General features: G+C 37.8%; 1 protein-coding gene across 3 annotated transcripts in view; it reads left to right on the forward strand.

Moving 5' to 3' along the window:
• Nucleotides 1-14,823, forward strand: part of LOC150101271 (myelin protein CNP-like) — a 279,632-nt gene that overhangs the window by 124,278 nt on the left and 140,531 nt on the right. For all 3 annotated transcript variants that reach the window (XM_090400742.1, XM_090400743.1, XM_090400744.1), the window contains exon 3: nucleotides 13,932-14,088. In XM_090400742.1, coding sequence (XP_090256868.1) covers nucleotides 13,932-14,088 — 157 coding nt within the window. The remainder of the gene's footprint in view (nucleotides 1-13,931; nucleotides 14,089-14,823) is intronic.

Genomic DNA, 14,823 nt, shown 5'->3' on the forward strand with positions numbered 1-14,823 from the left:
TTCCAGTCTATGTCCGGAGCTTTGCATTCAGCGTGTCGGCCAACAAATGTCAGTTTTTACAAATTATCCTTCTTAGCACAGTATGGTGGGTCATTCAGAGCACTTGCTCCCTGTTCTTCCATCTCAGTATGGAATCACTGATTGTTGACCTAGGATGGACTAATTTGTCAGCAATTTGCTGAACAGATAGGCCTACAACATGGCATCCTACCACAATGCTTCTTTCAAACTTTGTCATTTCCCTTTTCACAGCCATTTCACCTAGACACAGTTGCACTGACTTGGGAGCATCATATTGCTCACACTTGGATAAAGGATTAAACTAAATTTATTATAGTCTAACCAAGTGTAAAATTAACTTCCAACATCTTTCTCTATATCCAGAGTAATTTAATAATAAGGTAGTACACCTGTTGGCAACTCATATAGGTAAATATGACCTCTCCATTGCTTCTATCTTGGTGTCACCACTGCTGGGTCTGCCTCCCACTGACGAGACCTCAATAAAGGTTGAAACCGGTCTGGGTAGTGGCCCTTCCCTTAATGCATAGCAGTATACATGTTCGCAGGGAGATATGCTTTGCATGGGGGAGATGAGAGCTTGGTCCACCTTTGTTACAAGTTGCCATGGTATTACACCACCTTCTCTTGGTGGTGCAATACCTCTCCTTATCAGTCCTGAAGATATATTCAGGTGCAAACTTTGTTTGCTCACACTTGGATAAAGGATTAAACTAAATTTATTATAGTCTAACCAAGTGCAAAATTAACTTCCATCATATTCCTTCTATTTATAGGTTTGTCACTAAATTGAATAATATGGGTTCTTTTTTAACGATATCAGGGCTTTGTGTAGGCTGGAAGTAATGTTGGGTTTTTGGTTTAGGTTAGAATGCAGTTTGCAAAGCCTTGTCAATAGGAGGAAGAGATGGGAATATGATTTAATATGATTCATTTAAGTTGTTAAAGGGTTGTTACTGAGGTAGTATGGAAGAACTATCAAACTATAGGCCTATCTGTGTGTCAGGTGTTGTGGTTAAGTTGTTGGAGAAGCTTGTGAGAACTAGGATCCAGAGTTGGGTTGACAACAATGGTATAATCTTTGATGGACAGCATGGATTTGCTAAAGGGAGGTCGTGTTTTAGTAATCTACTTACTTATTACAATAAAGTGACTGCTTCCTTGGACAGAGGAGAAGGATACACAATAATATACTTGGATTTCACAAAAGCTTTTGATAGAGTACCTCATGATAAGTTGACAGTCAAACTAGAGCAGATGGGGTTGGATATTAGATTAGTGCATTGGATTGGAGACTGGCTATCTGATAGGTATCAACAAGTTGTGTATGGGGGTGCAATATCCAGGAAAAGGAAAGTCACTAGTGGAGTGCCTCAGGGATCTGTTTTAGGGCCATTACTATTTAACTTGTATATTAATGATATTGGCGAAGATTTGGATGGAGATATTCAGTTGTTTGCAGATGATGCAAAGTTGGGACGAACCATAAAGAGTAGTGAAGATGTTGTGGCCTTGCAAGAAGACTTGAATAAATTGAGTGATTGGGCAAGCAAATGGGGATGTGAGTGCAATGTTGCAAAATGTAAGGTTTTAAAATTTGGAAAACAAAGATGGGATGCAGAATTTATGCTTGGTGAGAATATATTGTTGGAAGTAGAGGAAATAAGAGATCTGGGAGTGATAGTGGATAAGGATCTAAAATTTAGGGGACACATCGCCAAAATTGTGAAGACAACACAAAGACTTCTGGGAATGATGAGGAGGACACTGATGTGTAGAAGTAGGGAGATTCTTGTTCCAATGTATAAGGCTTTGATTAGGCCACACATGGACTATTGTTCCCAGATTTGGTCACCTGGTTTTCAGAAGGATGAAGAGATGTTGGAAAGGGTCCAAAGGCGATTGACTAAGGTAGTTTCTGACCTCTGGAATATCGAGTATGAGGAAAGATTGAAAAGATGTAATTTGCAGAGTCTAGTGGAGAGAAGGAAGAGGGGAGATATGATAGAGACCTACAAGTTGGTAAGGGGTTGTTATAGGATCAATGGTGGAGAAGTTCTACAGCGAATAGTGGGAGATCAGGGGTGAACCAGAGGTCATCCCTGGAAACTGTATAAAGAGGGTGTGAGTAGGGGAGTGAGAGGCAGGTTTTTTTCGTGCAGAGTTGTGAATGATTGGAATGCCTTGCCTGAGAGTGTGGTGTCTGCAAGGAGTTTGAATGTGTTTAAGACCCGGTATGATGAGATGTGTGTGAGATAAAAGGACCTCCTAGATGAGTCTTTGACTCCATGAGGTCTTGTTTAATAATAATAATAATAATAATAATAATAATAATAATATCTATTTCATAGAATAATATAGGATTGGATAACTGACTAGCAAGTTGGATAGGTTAAGTTAGGCTAGTAGGTTGTGTTTACGGAGGCACAATTTAGAAAGAGGACAATTACTATGTGAATGAGTTTAAAGCACAGTTTGGTGGACTTTGTGTGTAACAGTGTTTGCTTCCTACGATGAGTCTTTTGATTCCATGGAGGTGTTAATAATAATAAAAATGATCATTACACCAAAATTCCTCTTTTCTTGATATGTCTACATACATATCCATTCTCTATGGTTCTCCAATATGAAATCTGTCACAATCAGCTCCTCTGATGCTGTGACCAAATCCAAAACTATTGATCCTTGTGTTCTCTCCACCACATGATGCCTAAAAGAGTTATCCCTAAAGAAATCCAAAAATTCAGTTCCTTATTACTGTATGCACTTTTTTGCTATAGTGAAAATCTCCTATAATCATTACTGCTTGCACTTGTCAAATTAATTTGCATCTTCTGATACATATCTTTTGATGCTATTACCAGATCCAACAATCTCACACCTGTGGTATCCTCTGTGATATGCTGTTTCAGGTGTGTGTGTGTGTGTGTGTGAGAGAGAGAGAGAGAGAGAGAGACTCTATACTGTGTAGCATGGCTTTGTTAAAGGTAGTTCCTGCCTTGGTAATTTACTCACATTATATAATACAGTGATAGCAGAATTAGATAAGGGAAATAAATGGCTGCATCATGATATTGATTGATTTTGCAAAGGCATTTGTTATAGTTTTCCATGCATGGAAAACTATAACAAAAGCTGGAGCAAACGAGAACAATATGAAGCTAGTTTCATTAATAGGGACCTTGCTTACAGACACACACCAGTGAGTAGCATAGAATCTATGAGGATGAGGGGAATCACTGACTCAGGGTTATGTTCCATGGCCACAACTCTTCAATTTGCATACTGATGATACAGGGAAAGATTTAAGGGGTGGGGAAAAGGATATTCAGTTGTTTGATGGTGATGCAAAACTGGAGAGGACAACAGTTGTAGTTGTAGATATCCTGCAGTATGATTTAAATAAATTGGAAATTTGGGTGAAGATTATCCAATTTAACATTGCTAAATGTAGGTTTATGCACTTCTGGTTGAAAAGATTGCATCCTATGTACCACAGCAGTGGTATTGGATTGCATGAAATTGATGAGGCTAGACTCAGAAGTAATGGTGGAAGAGAGTTGAAGTTCAGAGGGCATATTGCAAAATGGCTCAAATGATTCCCTGGATGTTTGAAAAACACAATAACAAGTAAAGATAGGAGAGTATTTTTCCACATTATAGGCTACGATTTGGCTGAATCTTTACTAATGTGCACAGATTTCATCACTTATGCTTCTTGTGGATCAGGAGTAATGGTTAGTGTGTGCAGACTATATTTTTTACATAAAGTGTGTGTGTGTGTGTGGGGGGGGGAATGGATTTCCAAAATTAGTTGTGAGTGTCCTGATAATGAATGAATTTAAGTAGAGGTATGATAGTTATTGTGTATATAAAGATTTACTAAGGTCTTCCATGTTGAGTCTTTTGACCCCATGAAGATATCCCTCTCATAATAATAATAATAATAAACTGCAAAGGTGAAAATTATGACTAACTAAGGAGAATTCTTGGTTCAGACTCATGGTATTGCTGGACTGGAAGAACAGAAGAAGAATTTAAAAAATAAGTAAATTACTTTAAAAAAAAAAACTTTTAAAATGATGAACAGAATCTATTCCTAAAGTTTAAAAAAGAATAAATAGGAGTGAAATCTTTTAAGCATTATGTACAGAGAGGTCTGTAATATGTGGATGCATGGAAATACATATAAGGATAGAGGAGAGCTGCATGCAAGACATGGATTACATTTGAATGCAGAAAGTGCAAGCATTTGAAGAGACTATTGTTTTCTGTGCAAGTGTACACTAGAACAGCACAGGTGGAATGCAGCAAGGATGGCCTCATGAAGGGATAGAGAAGAGGACACCATATTACAGAGCCAGGTGAATTATTAGAGGAGTAATAATGACTATAAGAATACTGGCAAAGCACTGGTTTTTCTGTATATAAATTGTGTATATCTGTTCATGTTAGAGGTTTAATGGAATATTAACAGCACTGAGAAAGGATTAAAACTAATTTTAATACTTCCAATATTTCGTCTCCATCACAAAGACATCTTCGGGGATTACAAAAACTTTTTGTAACAACACACACACACACACACAAATACAATACAAAGTGAAACTAAAGTCCTATCAAGGTGGTGTGCCCTCTATGGGCATTTGCAGGTGGCCTGGGATGTAAAGAGGGATCTCTGATAATTAAAGTTTCCTCAAGACACGTATTCTGATCATTCATGGTGATGAAATAGCACACAAAGCAAAACAATACGGTAAGTCGAAACTACGCTTATTAAATCGCTGGCCTTTTTAAAAAGATGTCGGGACTCAAGAGTTATTCCTAACCGTTGAAAGTTTACTGAAAGTTTATTTTTCACTTGGTTAGAGTATAATAAATTTAGTTTAATCCTTTATCCAAGTGTGAGCAAAAAAGTTTGCACCTGAAGTATCTTCAGTACTGGGGTAAGGTGGAACAACACCAGGGCAACTCGTTGCAAAGGTGGAGCAAGCTACCAACACTCCTGTCTCAATATCTCCTATAATGCAAAACACATCTCCTTGCGGATATGTCTAATGTTATGCATTAAGGGAAGGGCCACTACCCAGACTAATTTCGACCTTTATTGAGGTCTCTTCAGTGGGAGCCAGGCCCAAGTTGAGATACCAGGCAGAAGCATTAGCATGTCATCTCCACCTATCAGAGTTGCCAGTTGTTGGTAGCTTGCTCCACCTTTGCAACGAGTTGCCCTGGTATTGTACCACCTTACCCCAGTCTTGAAGATACTTCAGGTGCAAACTTTGTTTGCTCACCACTTGGATAAAGGATTAAACTAAATTTATTATACTCTAACCAAGTGAAAAATAAACTTTCAACATCTTTCTCTAAATCCAGAGTAATTTATTAAAAAAGGGTGGCACACCAATTGACAACTCCGATAGGTGGAGATGACCTGCTAATGCTTCTGCCTGGTATCTCAACTTGGGCCTGGCTCCCACTGAAGAGACCTCAATAAAGGTCGAAATTAGTCTGGGTAGTGGCCCTTCCCTTAATGCATAACATTAGACATATCCGCAAGGAGATGTGTTTTGCATTATAGGAGATATTGAGACAGGAGTGTTGGTAGCTTGCTCCACCTTTGCAACGAGTTGCCCTGGAGTTGTACCACCTTACCCCAGTCCTGAAGATACTTCAGGCAAACTTTGTTTGCTCACACTTGGATAAAGGATTAAACTAAATTTATTATATTCCTAACCATGTTAGGCTTAAAGCCAAATTTAAATCTAATAAAGCCCTCCGGATATACAAACGTGCTAGTCTGGCACTATTACGACACAGATTACTGAAACTCGCGCCAGTCTCGCTACGACAAACACTGCCATTGTCTCATTACAGACAGAGCTCTCCTCTATACTCAATCCTGAACTTTGGTCTATTCTCTTTAGCATCTCAGAAGCTTCCTCTCAAAAAAGAATTCCAGAAAATAAAAAATAAGCACATCAAAAAGTTCACTAACCTTTGCAAATCTAAACTGCTACCTGAAGTTCAACCGCTCCATACAGTAGTCCACCTATCTTTTAAAAGACTTAGCGAAGATGCCGTTAGTGCCCTAAGCCTCGGACACAATTTTGCCATCGCACCTATTGAAGTTCCGGTATCTGGGTCTGGGTTAGTCCCGAGGGGGGAGTGGAAAGAAGGGAAAATAGTTCCACTGCATAAAGGTGGTTCCAAGACTGCTGTTGTAAATTACCGACCGATTAGCATTTCAGTCATCGTTGTCAAGGTCTTAGAGAAATTAGTCAAGAAAAGAATACAGGATTGGATACATGAAAATGGGATATTGTATGGGGGACAACATGGTTTTATGAAGGGTAGATCATGCCTCAGTAACTTGCTCACATTTTATAACACAGTGATGGCTGTACTGGATAAGGGTAATGGGTTTACAGTGATTCTACTGGACCTTGCCAAGGCCTTTGACAGGATACCACATGGAACCCTAATCAGTAAACTGGAGCAGATGGGGATAGATATAAGGTTGGTGAGATGGATAGGAGGGTGGCGGAAGGAGAGATACCAGAGAGCGGTTTATTCAGGAGTGGAGTCTAAAAGACGGCTTGTGACTAGTGGTGTGCTGCAGGGCTCTGTTCTTGGACGACTGCTTTTCAATTTGTTCATCAATGATATAGGAAAGGATCTGAGAGGAAGTGTCCACTTGTTTGCTGATGATGCAAAGTTGGGTACAGCAATTGTGAGTGCACAGGATGTCAAAATTTTACAGGATGATTTGGATAGTTTGGAGGACTGGGCTAGGAAAAATGGATGTCAATTTAATGTGGCAAAGTGTAAGGTTATGCATTTTGGGGTGAAAAGAATAGCAGCAGTATATTGCATTGGTGGAACCGTACTCCAGGAGATTGATGAGGCCAGGGATTTGGGAGTGTTGGGGATAGGGAATTGAAGTTTAGGGGACACATTGCAAAAGTGGCTAAATCAGCTCATCAAATCACTTGGCTTCTGAAAAATATTTTAACATGCAGAGACAAACAAGTTATTGTTCCTCTGTATCGAGCCTTGATAAGACCCCATCTGGACTACTGTGTTTCTTCGTGATGGGGAGGAAGTGGAGAGGATCCAGAGACGAGTGACCAAGATGATAGCAGGTCTGTGGAATGAACCTTATGAGAATAGGTTGAAGATTTGTGGGTTGCAAAAATTGGTCGATAGGCAGAAAAGGGGTGATATGATTGAGACATTCAAATTACTGAAGGGTTACTATAAGATTAATCCAGAAGATATTTTTGAAAATAGGACTGGTGGTGGGAGGACTAGGGGCCATACATGGAAGCTGGGCAAGAATGTGGTTAACAAGGGTGTTAGAGCTAGATTTTTTATTTGGAGAGTGGAATGAGTGGAATAAGCTGCCAGATTCTGTGGTGGGTGCTACAACCGTGAATGAGTTCAAGGCAAGGTATGATAGTTACTGTGTGAATGTCAAATAGTTGTTCTTGACATGATGTTAGGGCCTCCCTCGATGAGTCTGTCGACTCCTTGGAGTTGCCCGGAATAATAATAATAATAATAATCGAACGTGGAATCTTTCACTTAGCTCCAGAAACAGCCAATAACATCAGACTTGACGTAGCTAACATTCTCTCCCGTTCTTCACCTCCTAAAGTTAATTTATCTTCCAGTCAACTCTCTGCCCTTAAAAAATTATGGAAAGAAAAAAGTATTGTCATCGCCAGAGCTGATAAGGGTAATGCCACTGTTGTTCTCAACTCCTCAGAATATAATCGGAAAATGGATATTATTCTCATTGATGAAAATGCTATCACCATTCCTTACATCTGTGGTATTTCAGAAAAAATAGCCAGATCATTAACAAAGTACGACCTCCATACAGCTTTTAAGCCCCACCGTAAACTTGCTCCCCTTATCCGCTCCACTAAAAACCAGCTCCCTCCTCTTTCAGTGCCTGGTGTATATAGAGTACCTTGTTCCTGTAAACTTGCCTACTTCAGACAAACAGACAGGTCAGCATCCATCCAGTAAGAAGAACACAGTTCTTACATCTGCAGACATGATTATGGTCAATCTGGCCTTGCTGACCATGTTTTGGATACATCCCACAGGATTTCCTGGAAAAAATCTGCCATGCTCCACCATAGTAAATTCAAAAAAGAAAAACTATTCTTTGAATCTGCATCTGCACTCAGGAATCAACCTAATTTAAACAAATACGGTTGCATTAAACTTCCCAAAATTTGGGAAACTAATTATCAGAGATCCTCTTTACATCCCTGGACACCTGCAAATACCCACAGTGGGTGCACCATCTGGATAGGACTTCAGTTTCACTTTGTATTGTATTTGTGTATGTGTTGTTACAAAAAGTTTTTGTAATCCCCGAAGATGTCTCTGTGACGGAGACAAAATATTGGAAGTATTAAAATTAGTCTTAATTCTTTCTCAGTGCTGTTAATATTCCATTAAACCTCTAACATGAATTCTTCACAGCACTTAAGCCTCAACACACATATATCTATATCTGTATATAAACAAAACACAAGTTGTGAAGATGTCACATCAGATAATGGCAATGATGTAGTTTTTTTCTCTTGCATCTACAGTATATAATAGCTATTGGGGAGGGCGTGTTGTTTTTTGTGTGGGAGGTATATATGCAAAATCTTTTAATGTCTTTTTTTCATAAAGTGAAATTAAGGGTGCCAGTTATATGCGAGGGCAAGTAATTTTCGAAGGTAAGTGTTTGCCGACAAGTCGACATCCTTCTGCTGCTTCCCCTGCTCCGCTGACTTCTATGGTGAGCTACAATGCATAAATATTTTTCTCACTATTGTTTTTTTTTTTTTTCTTTCAAACTAACATCATTAAAATCAATTTAATAATAAAATAATCAATTTTAATAGTGAATAATATTATAAATTTTTGGTGATCAGAATGGGATATGTCAATGAAACTTACCAGAAGTTAATTTAATGATGTTGGCCTGAGGAAACTACAATATTGTAGCATTAGTTCTGTGATTGATAACTAATTTATATGTGTACTTTTATATTTGTCGACATGCTATACCGTATACATTAAGTGTATTAATACTCTTTATGATTATGCCATAATTAATTATTAATACTTATTTACTAAAATAAATAGCCAAAAGGCTTCACATTGGAAAATTATATAAATTAAATGGATATTAAATCTGACTACAGAAACTATAGATGTTTCTTGCGAAATTTGACCAGAGATCTTACGGGAATACACTCGCCGCCACACTACGAGTTGCCTTAGCCGCTAGAGCAACTGGTAGTATGGCAGTCAGTGTATTCCCATAAGTTCACTCGTCAAATTTCCCACGAAAATTCTATAGTTACTGTAGTCGGCTTTGAAATAATGTTGGATTTAACATCCACTTAATTTATATAATATTAATACTTATGTTAGTTTAATGTATGAACTTTAAAAAAATGGGAACGGTATTTACGAGTAAGTTTGTTGTGACTGAGCCCTCTAATACAATAAATAAAAATACAGTCTACAGAAAAAGAATTGTGAACGACTGATCCTTAGGATTCCCTAACTTTTCCCTTTTCTAATCGCACGTGTGTTTATTATGCATTTCGCACCGCGCATCCGCCAGTAGGCAGAAATAAGCAGCGGCAAATGCATTATTGTTGCGTATGTGCACTGTTTTGTTTTGCTACTGTAAATGGGAATTATAAAGATAATTTAATTTAGGCATATAATAAAATGTCGATTTTTTTTTAAACTATAAAAAATGCATTTGATTTACATTGCGAATTATTTTGTTACAATTCTACCGAACATGGCTCGAGAAAATAAAAAATTAAAATGATCACAGTCAAGCAGTATAGAGTTCCAAAGCTGGTGGACTGAAGAGTATGGCATGATTAACACTTTCATTGCCAAGCTGAAAATTGGAATTTCGTGTGGTGGCCAAATTTTTTAAATTTTTTTTATTTAGTTAGCGACGTCCACGTGATAACGCATGATTGGCCGTTTGGTGAGAACTCGCATCGCGTGATCGCACGATATCGTTCATTGCCAAGCTGAAAATTGGAATTTCGTGTGGTGGCCAAATTTTTTTTTATTTTTTTTATTTAGTTAGCGACGTCAGCGTGATAACGCGTGATCGGCCGTTTGGTGAGAACTCGCATCGCGTGATTGGCAATGAACGTGTTAATAAAGACAATAAAGCAATGTGCGTTTTATGTTCCGGGACAGTTGTGTGCAGAATGTTGTCAGTAAAACAGCATTATGAGACAAACCATAAATCGCTCCTTGAGAAAAGCAAGGACGATCAGAAAGAATTTATTGTTCGGGCAATAGAAAATAGGAATATCCAGTCAACAACCCTAATGGAATTTATCGGCAGTCGTTGAAATATAACTTTCTAAACAAAACAATATTTTAACTCACTTGGGCTGTCTTCTGTTAGGTTGCATTCTCCAGTTCCCCAGGCTGCGACTTCTTATGTTTCCTTTTCTTCATCTCGGGTTTTGGATCTTTCTTCTTTCAGGTCCTTGGGGGTTACCGGCAATTCATCAGGTTGGCTCGCGGAATGTGGGTGACGATTCATCCGCGTGTTAACACACTGGCGAAGGGTCACGAATTATCAGGGCCTTCACGGACTCAGATAAGTGGAACGGCTCACGGACAAGTTTGGTTGCTCCTCAGCTGTTCTTCCCCTTGGTCAGCTATGCTTCTGGACTAATGACGGCTTGCGGCATTTTTCTCCCTCTAACCACCGGCTTCCTCCTCGACACATCAGGGCTTCACTCTAAGGCTTTCTCTCACATCGTCTCCTCGTATGCTTGTTTCTCGTTTCTGTGAAAAAAATCTCCTTTTATCTCCAGAAGTTCCGTCTTATATTCCATCAGTTCCGAAACCCTAGGTTCAGTTTTCTAAACCTCGTGCACTTACGCAAACCCCTTATGTTATCATATGATTCCTGGTTCTGGAACTTTTGACAAGCCCTTTCTTCTCCGTCTTCGTGTTCTAATCTGATTAAGTCGGCCAGCGGTACATTCATTTGAATCTTGCTGCCCCCTTTTTGCATTGACCTTGAGGTCACTTAGGGTTGAAGTTGTAAACAAAATTTCAAACGGCTTTCCGACTGTAGGGCATTTCCTTTAGCCTTGTCAATTTTACATCTTTTGTTTTAAAGAGATAGCTAATTCCCGTTGGGCTGTATACATGCTACATACAATACTAAATATTAAGAGAAAATACTATTTACAGGTGTTCTGGGTTCTTCCTATCTGTAAAAACTCGATGCGTTCGTTATACAAAAATTATTCTTGCTGCATCGAATTTTTACAATAGCATCAGAGGATCTGATTGTGAATGAGATGCCACACTTACCCCTTTTTGGTAAGATTTGACCATATAATCCTGACCTGCAGAATAAACAGGCATATGCAGGTGACAAAAGAGGATGAATTGATGTGGAATTATAAGGTATGTGACTATCATATGATAGAAATCGCCTTGCAGCAGTAGTCATTAGTACATGGGAGATACTTAAGATAAAATTGTTGACAGCAGTGGCAAATCTTGAGTGAAAAAAAAGATAAAGCAATTTGGAGTCAAATGGATGACAAAAAAAAAAAATAAAAGGGGAATTGCAGAAGAAAATCCAATTATGGAAAGCATATAAAGAGAGAAGAGAGCAGTTGCAGAGGAAGACATATTAGAATGAGAAAACTGGCACTGCAATCCCAATGAGTTTTTTTTTTTCTATGTGGGCAAGTAGGAGGAAAAAATTATAGCATGTGTGCATGTTGATGAGGTTACCTTTCTGGATGGAGATGAGAATTGGGTGTCCAAAGCACATGACATAGTTGAGCTATTTAATGATCACTTTATTAGAGTGTTCCATCCAGTACAGCAAGCTTTATTTCTAGAAGAATAATGAGTGATGAAGCGTAGGAAGTGAATTAAGGGGATGTATTCTGAATACTGAGTATTCAGATGTTAATAAAGGAGGTGACCTATATGCAGTTTCACTTAGTGTTTTAAGGGAATGTACCATGGAACTGACTGTGCCATGAACTTGACTGTTTAATGACAGTCAGTTACAAGTTCTGTAGTTGTTAAGATTATGGAGAAATTCTTTCTTTTAGTTCTTTCTTTTTTTTTTAGGGTTACATGGTGATCAGCACTCATATTTGTAGATTTAGGGACTCAAAAACACACGTGTTGAACAGATTATTTTATTAATTACAATTTTTTTTTGTTTTATTTGTTTACAATTTTATTTGTAATTAATAAAATAATCTGTTCAACACATGTGTTTTTGAGTCCCTAAATCTACAAATATGAGTACAAATATGACTTTCTTTTAGTGTTGCAAAGTGATCAGCATTCATTTTAGAAATTATGGACTTTACAACTGTGTTAAATAACTATTTTAATTTCCTGAAATTTCAACTTTGGACCAGTTGCAATCCACTAACCACAGCGAACTGCCACTACCATCTGATCTACACCAACACCATCTACTGACCACCACTAGTATTTTTTGTCTGTAAATTGCATGTTCTCAAGGCCAATTTGTCTGTATGCGAAATGAAAAACCCTAGTTTCTGGGAGAAAAAACCCTGCTACTTCTGTATGAGATCGGCTAACTCACCTTCAATTGAAAAAATCCTTATCGAGATTCCTCTTGTCATGATGGAAATCAAACTTAGGCCTTTTCCAGTATAATCTTGTTCTTCCAATTGCACTCTATGGAAGCAATTACTGTTAAAAGAAAATATTTGGCAATTGTATACTTCCAGTTGTGACATATGGAAGTAAAATGTGGTATTTGACTAAAAAATTGAACCAACAAGCTGAGGATTACCCAGAGGTAAATGGAAAGATCATTACTTGGCATTACCATTCTGAACAGAAAGTGCAATACTTGTGTCCGATCTCAGACTAGGGTCTCAGCCATTAAAAGATCCAAATAGCAATGAGCAGGTCGTATGCAAGAAATAACACTCAAAAATGGATAAAGTTGTTATCAGAATGGTATCCTACAGAAAGGCCAAAGAGACTGGGAGAATGAGATTAAAGAAATGCTTTAACTCAGTAGCATTGAAAGGCTCAAGTTAGAACTGAATGGAGGACTTTGGGGAAGGCCTTCATCCTGCAGTGGACAGAAAATGCTTGACAATGATGATGATATCATTTTTGTTATTTGCTTCTGTGTCTTCTCCAAGGTTGATTTTTCTTTTCAGATCCCTCTGACCAGATCTGACTAAAGAACAATCCAGATGTGGACTGATCATGGCTTTATACAATGGAATGGACACTCTTTTATCTACAAGTTAATATTCTTCCCAGTATTGTAGACGTTCTCTGATTCATGCCACCTTCTCAGTATGTCCCCTCAGCTTCAAATTTTTACTGATACTCATCCCAAGATCTCTTGCTTCCTCCATTTAGTCTATTTCCACTTCTGTTCTTTTTTGGTGATCATACATTTCAAGTTAAACTGTTGAAAAATTATAATATAGTTAATTAGATGTGTTTTGGTTTATACTCAGCTAATATATATACCTTATCTTTACATACTACAGTACATGGTAGTTTTGTACTGTAAAAACCATGTACTACCATGTACTACAGTACATGGTAGTTTTGTACTGTACAAGGCACTTACAACAATCACGATTGTTGTAAGTGCCTTGTATTTCTGTTTTTTGATTTCCTTGTTTCTACACACTGATGATGTACCATTATTTCAGTATGAAATATCTTACTTTCATTAAAGTTAATGAAAGTGCAGATATTTCATGTAATTTGTTGTTTATATATACTGTGTGGGTATATCTATCTATCTATCTATCTATATATATATTCTTTTATTTAAATTTATTTTTTCCCCTGCATAGGGCTAAGGAAGAATGCTGCAGAAACACTCATCCACTAATAATACAGAATACCCATATGAAATGCTGGGAAATTAAACCATATATTGATTTAGCAGCACAGTATAAGTACATAGTAGTTTTGGCAGAAACCATGAGAAAAATTGATGTCACACCACAGGTATTTTTTTTTTATTTTAAGATGTGTTTCTCACTGATTTTAATAAATTTTTTCATCTGCCACCTTTATATTAGAGTTTGAAAAACTACAACTGTTAAATTATAATTTTCAAATGCAATATTTAGATTGCATTTGAAAATTCGTTATATATATCACCCACAAAAAGTTGGAAACTTTAGCACATCACTACTGTGAGAGGGCCAAGGATTTTTTATTTTTTATTGCAGAATGTGGGAATATGTATGTGTGCATAAAATGTAAGCAATGTGAGGCACTGCCCCTGATTTTAATAAATAAGTATCTTAATAAACATGTGGTCGCAATACCGGAATGTTTCTTTTGAACTGCTAAACCGCAGAAACCTACGCCTACAAGTATCTTTACTTGGGATTTAGTGGTAGCAGAGATAGCACAACAACAACAACAGGTGAAATTTAGTAGTTTGTCGATATCACTAGTGTGTTGGAGAGAATATTAAAGATGTACACATGGATTTAACACAGTGTAGCAGAGGAAGATGGTTTGTCTGATGGCCATAATTGTTTATGTGAATGTAAACTGAAAGCATGTGTGTGTGGAGAGAGAAATAGAAAAGCTGAGGAGATGGAAGGAATGAAGACTCAGTTGAGCAAGTGAAAAGATATTAGGAGGATGGGGAGGTTGACTAGTGTGAGAAGAATGAGAGTAGATGTAAGAGAAGAACAGCATCTGAGAGCAAGAGAGAGAGAGAGAGAC

The sequence above is a fragment of the Typopeltis vanoorti genome, chromosome 11, assembly GCF_054136105.1.
Source record: "Typopeltis vanoorti isolate ZY-2024b chromosome 11, IOZ_Tvanoo_1.0, whole genome shotgun sequence".
Taxonomy (NCBI): Eukaryota; Metazoa; Arthropoda; class Arachnida; order Uropygi; family Thelyphonidae; genus Typopeltis; species Typopeltis vanoorti.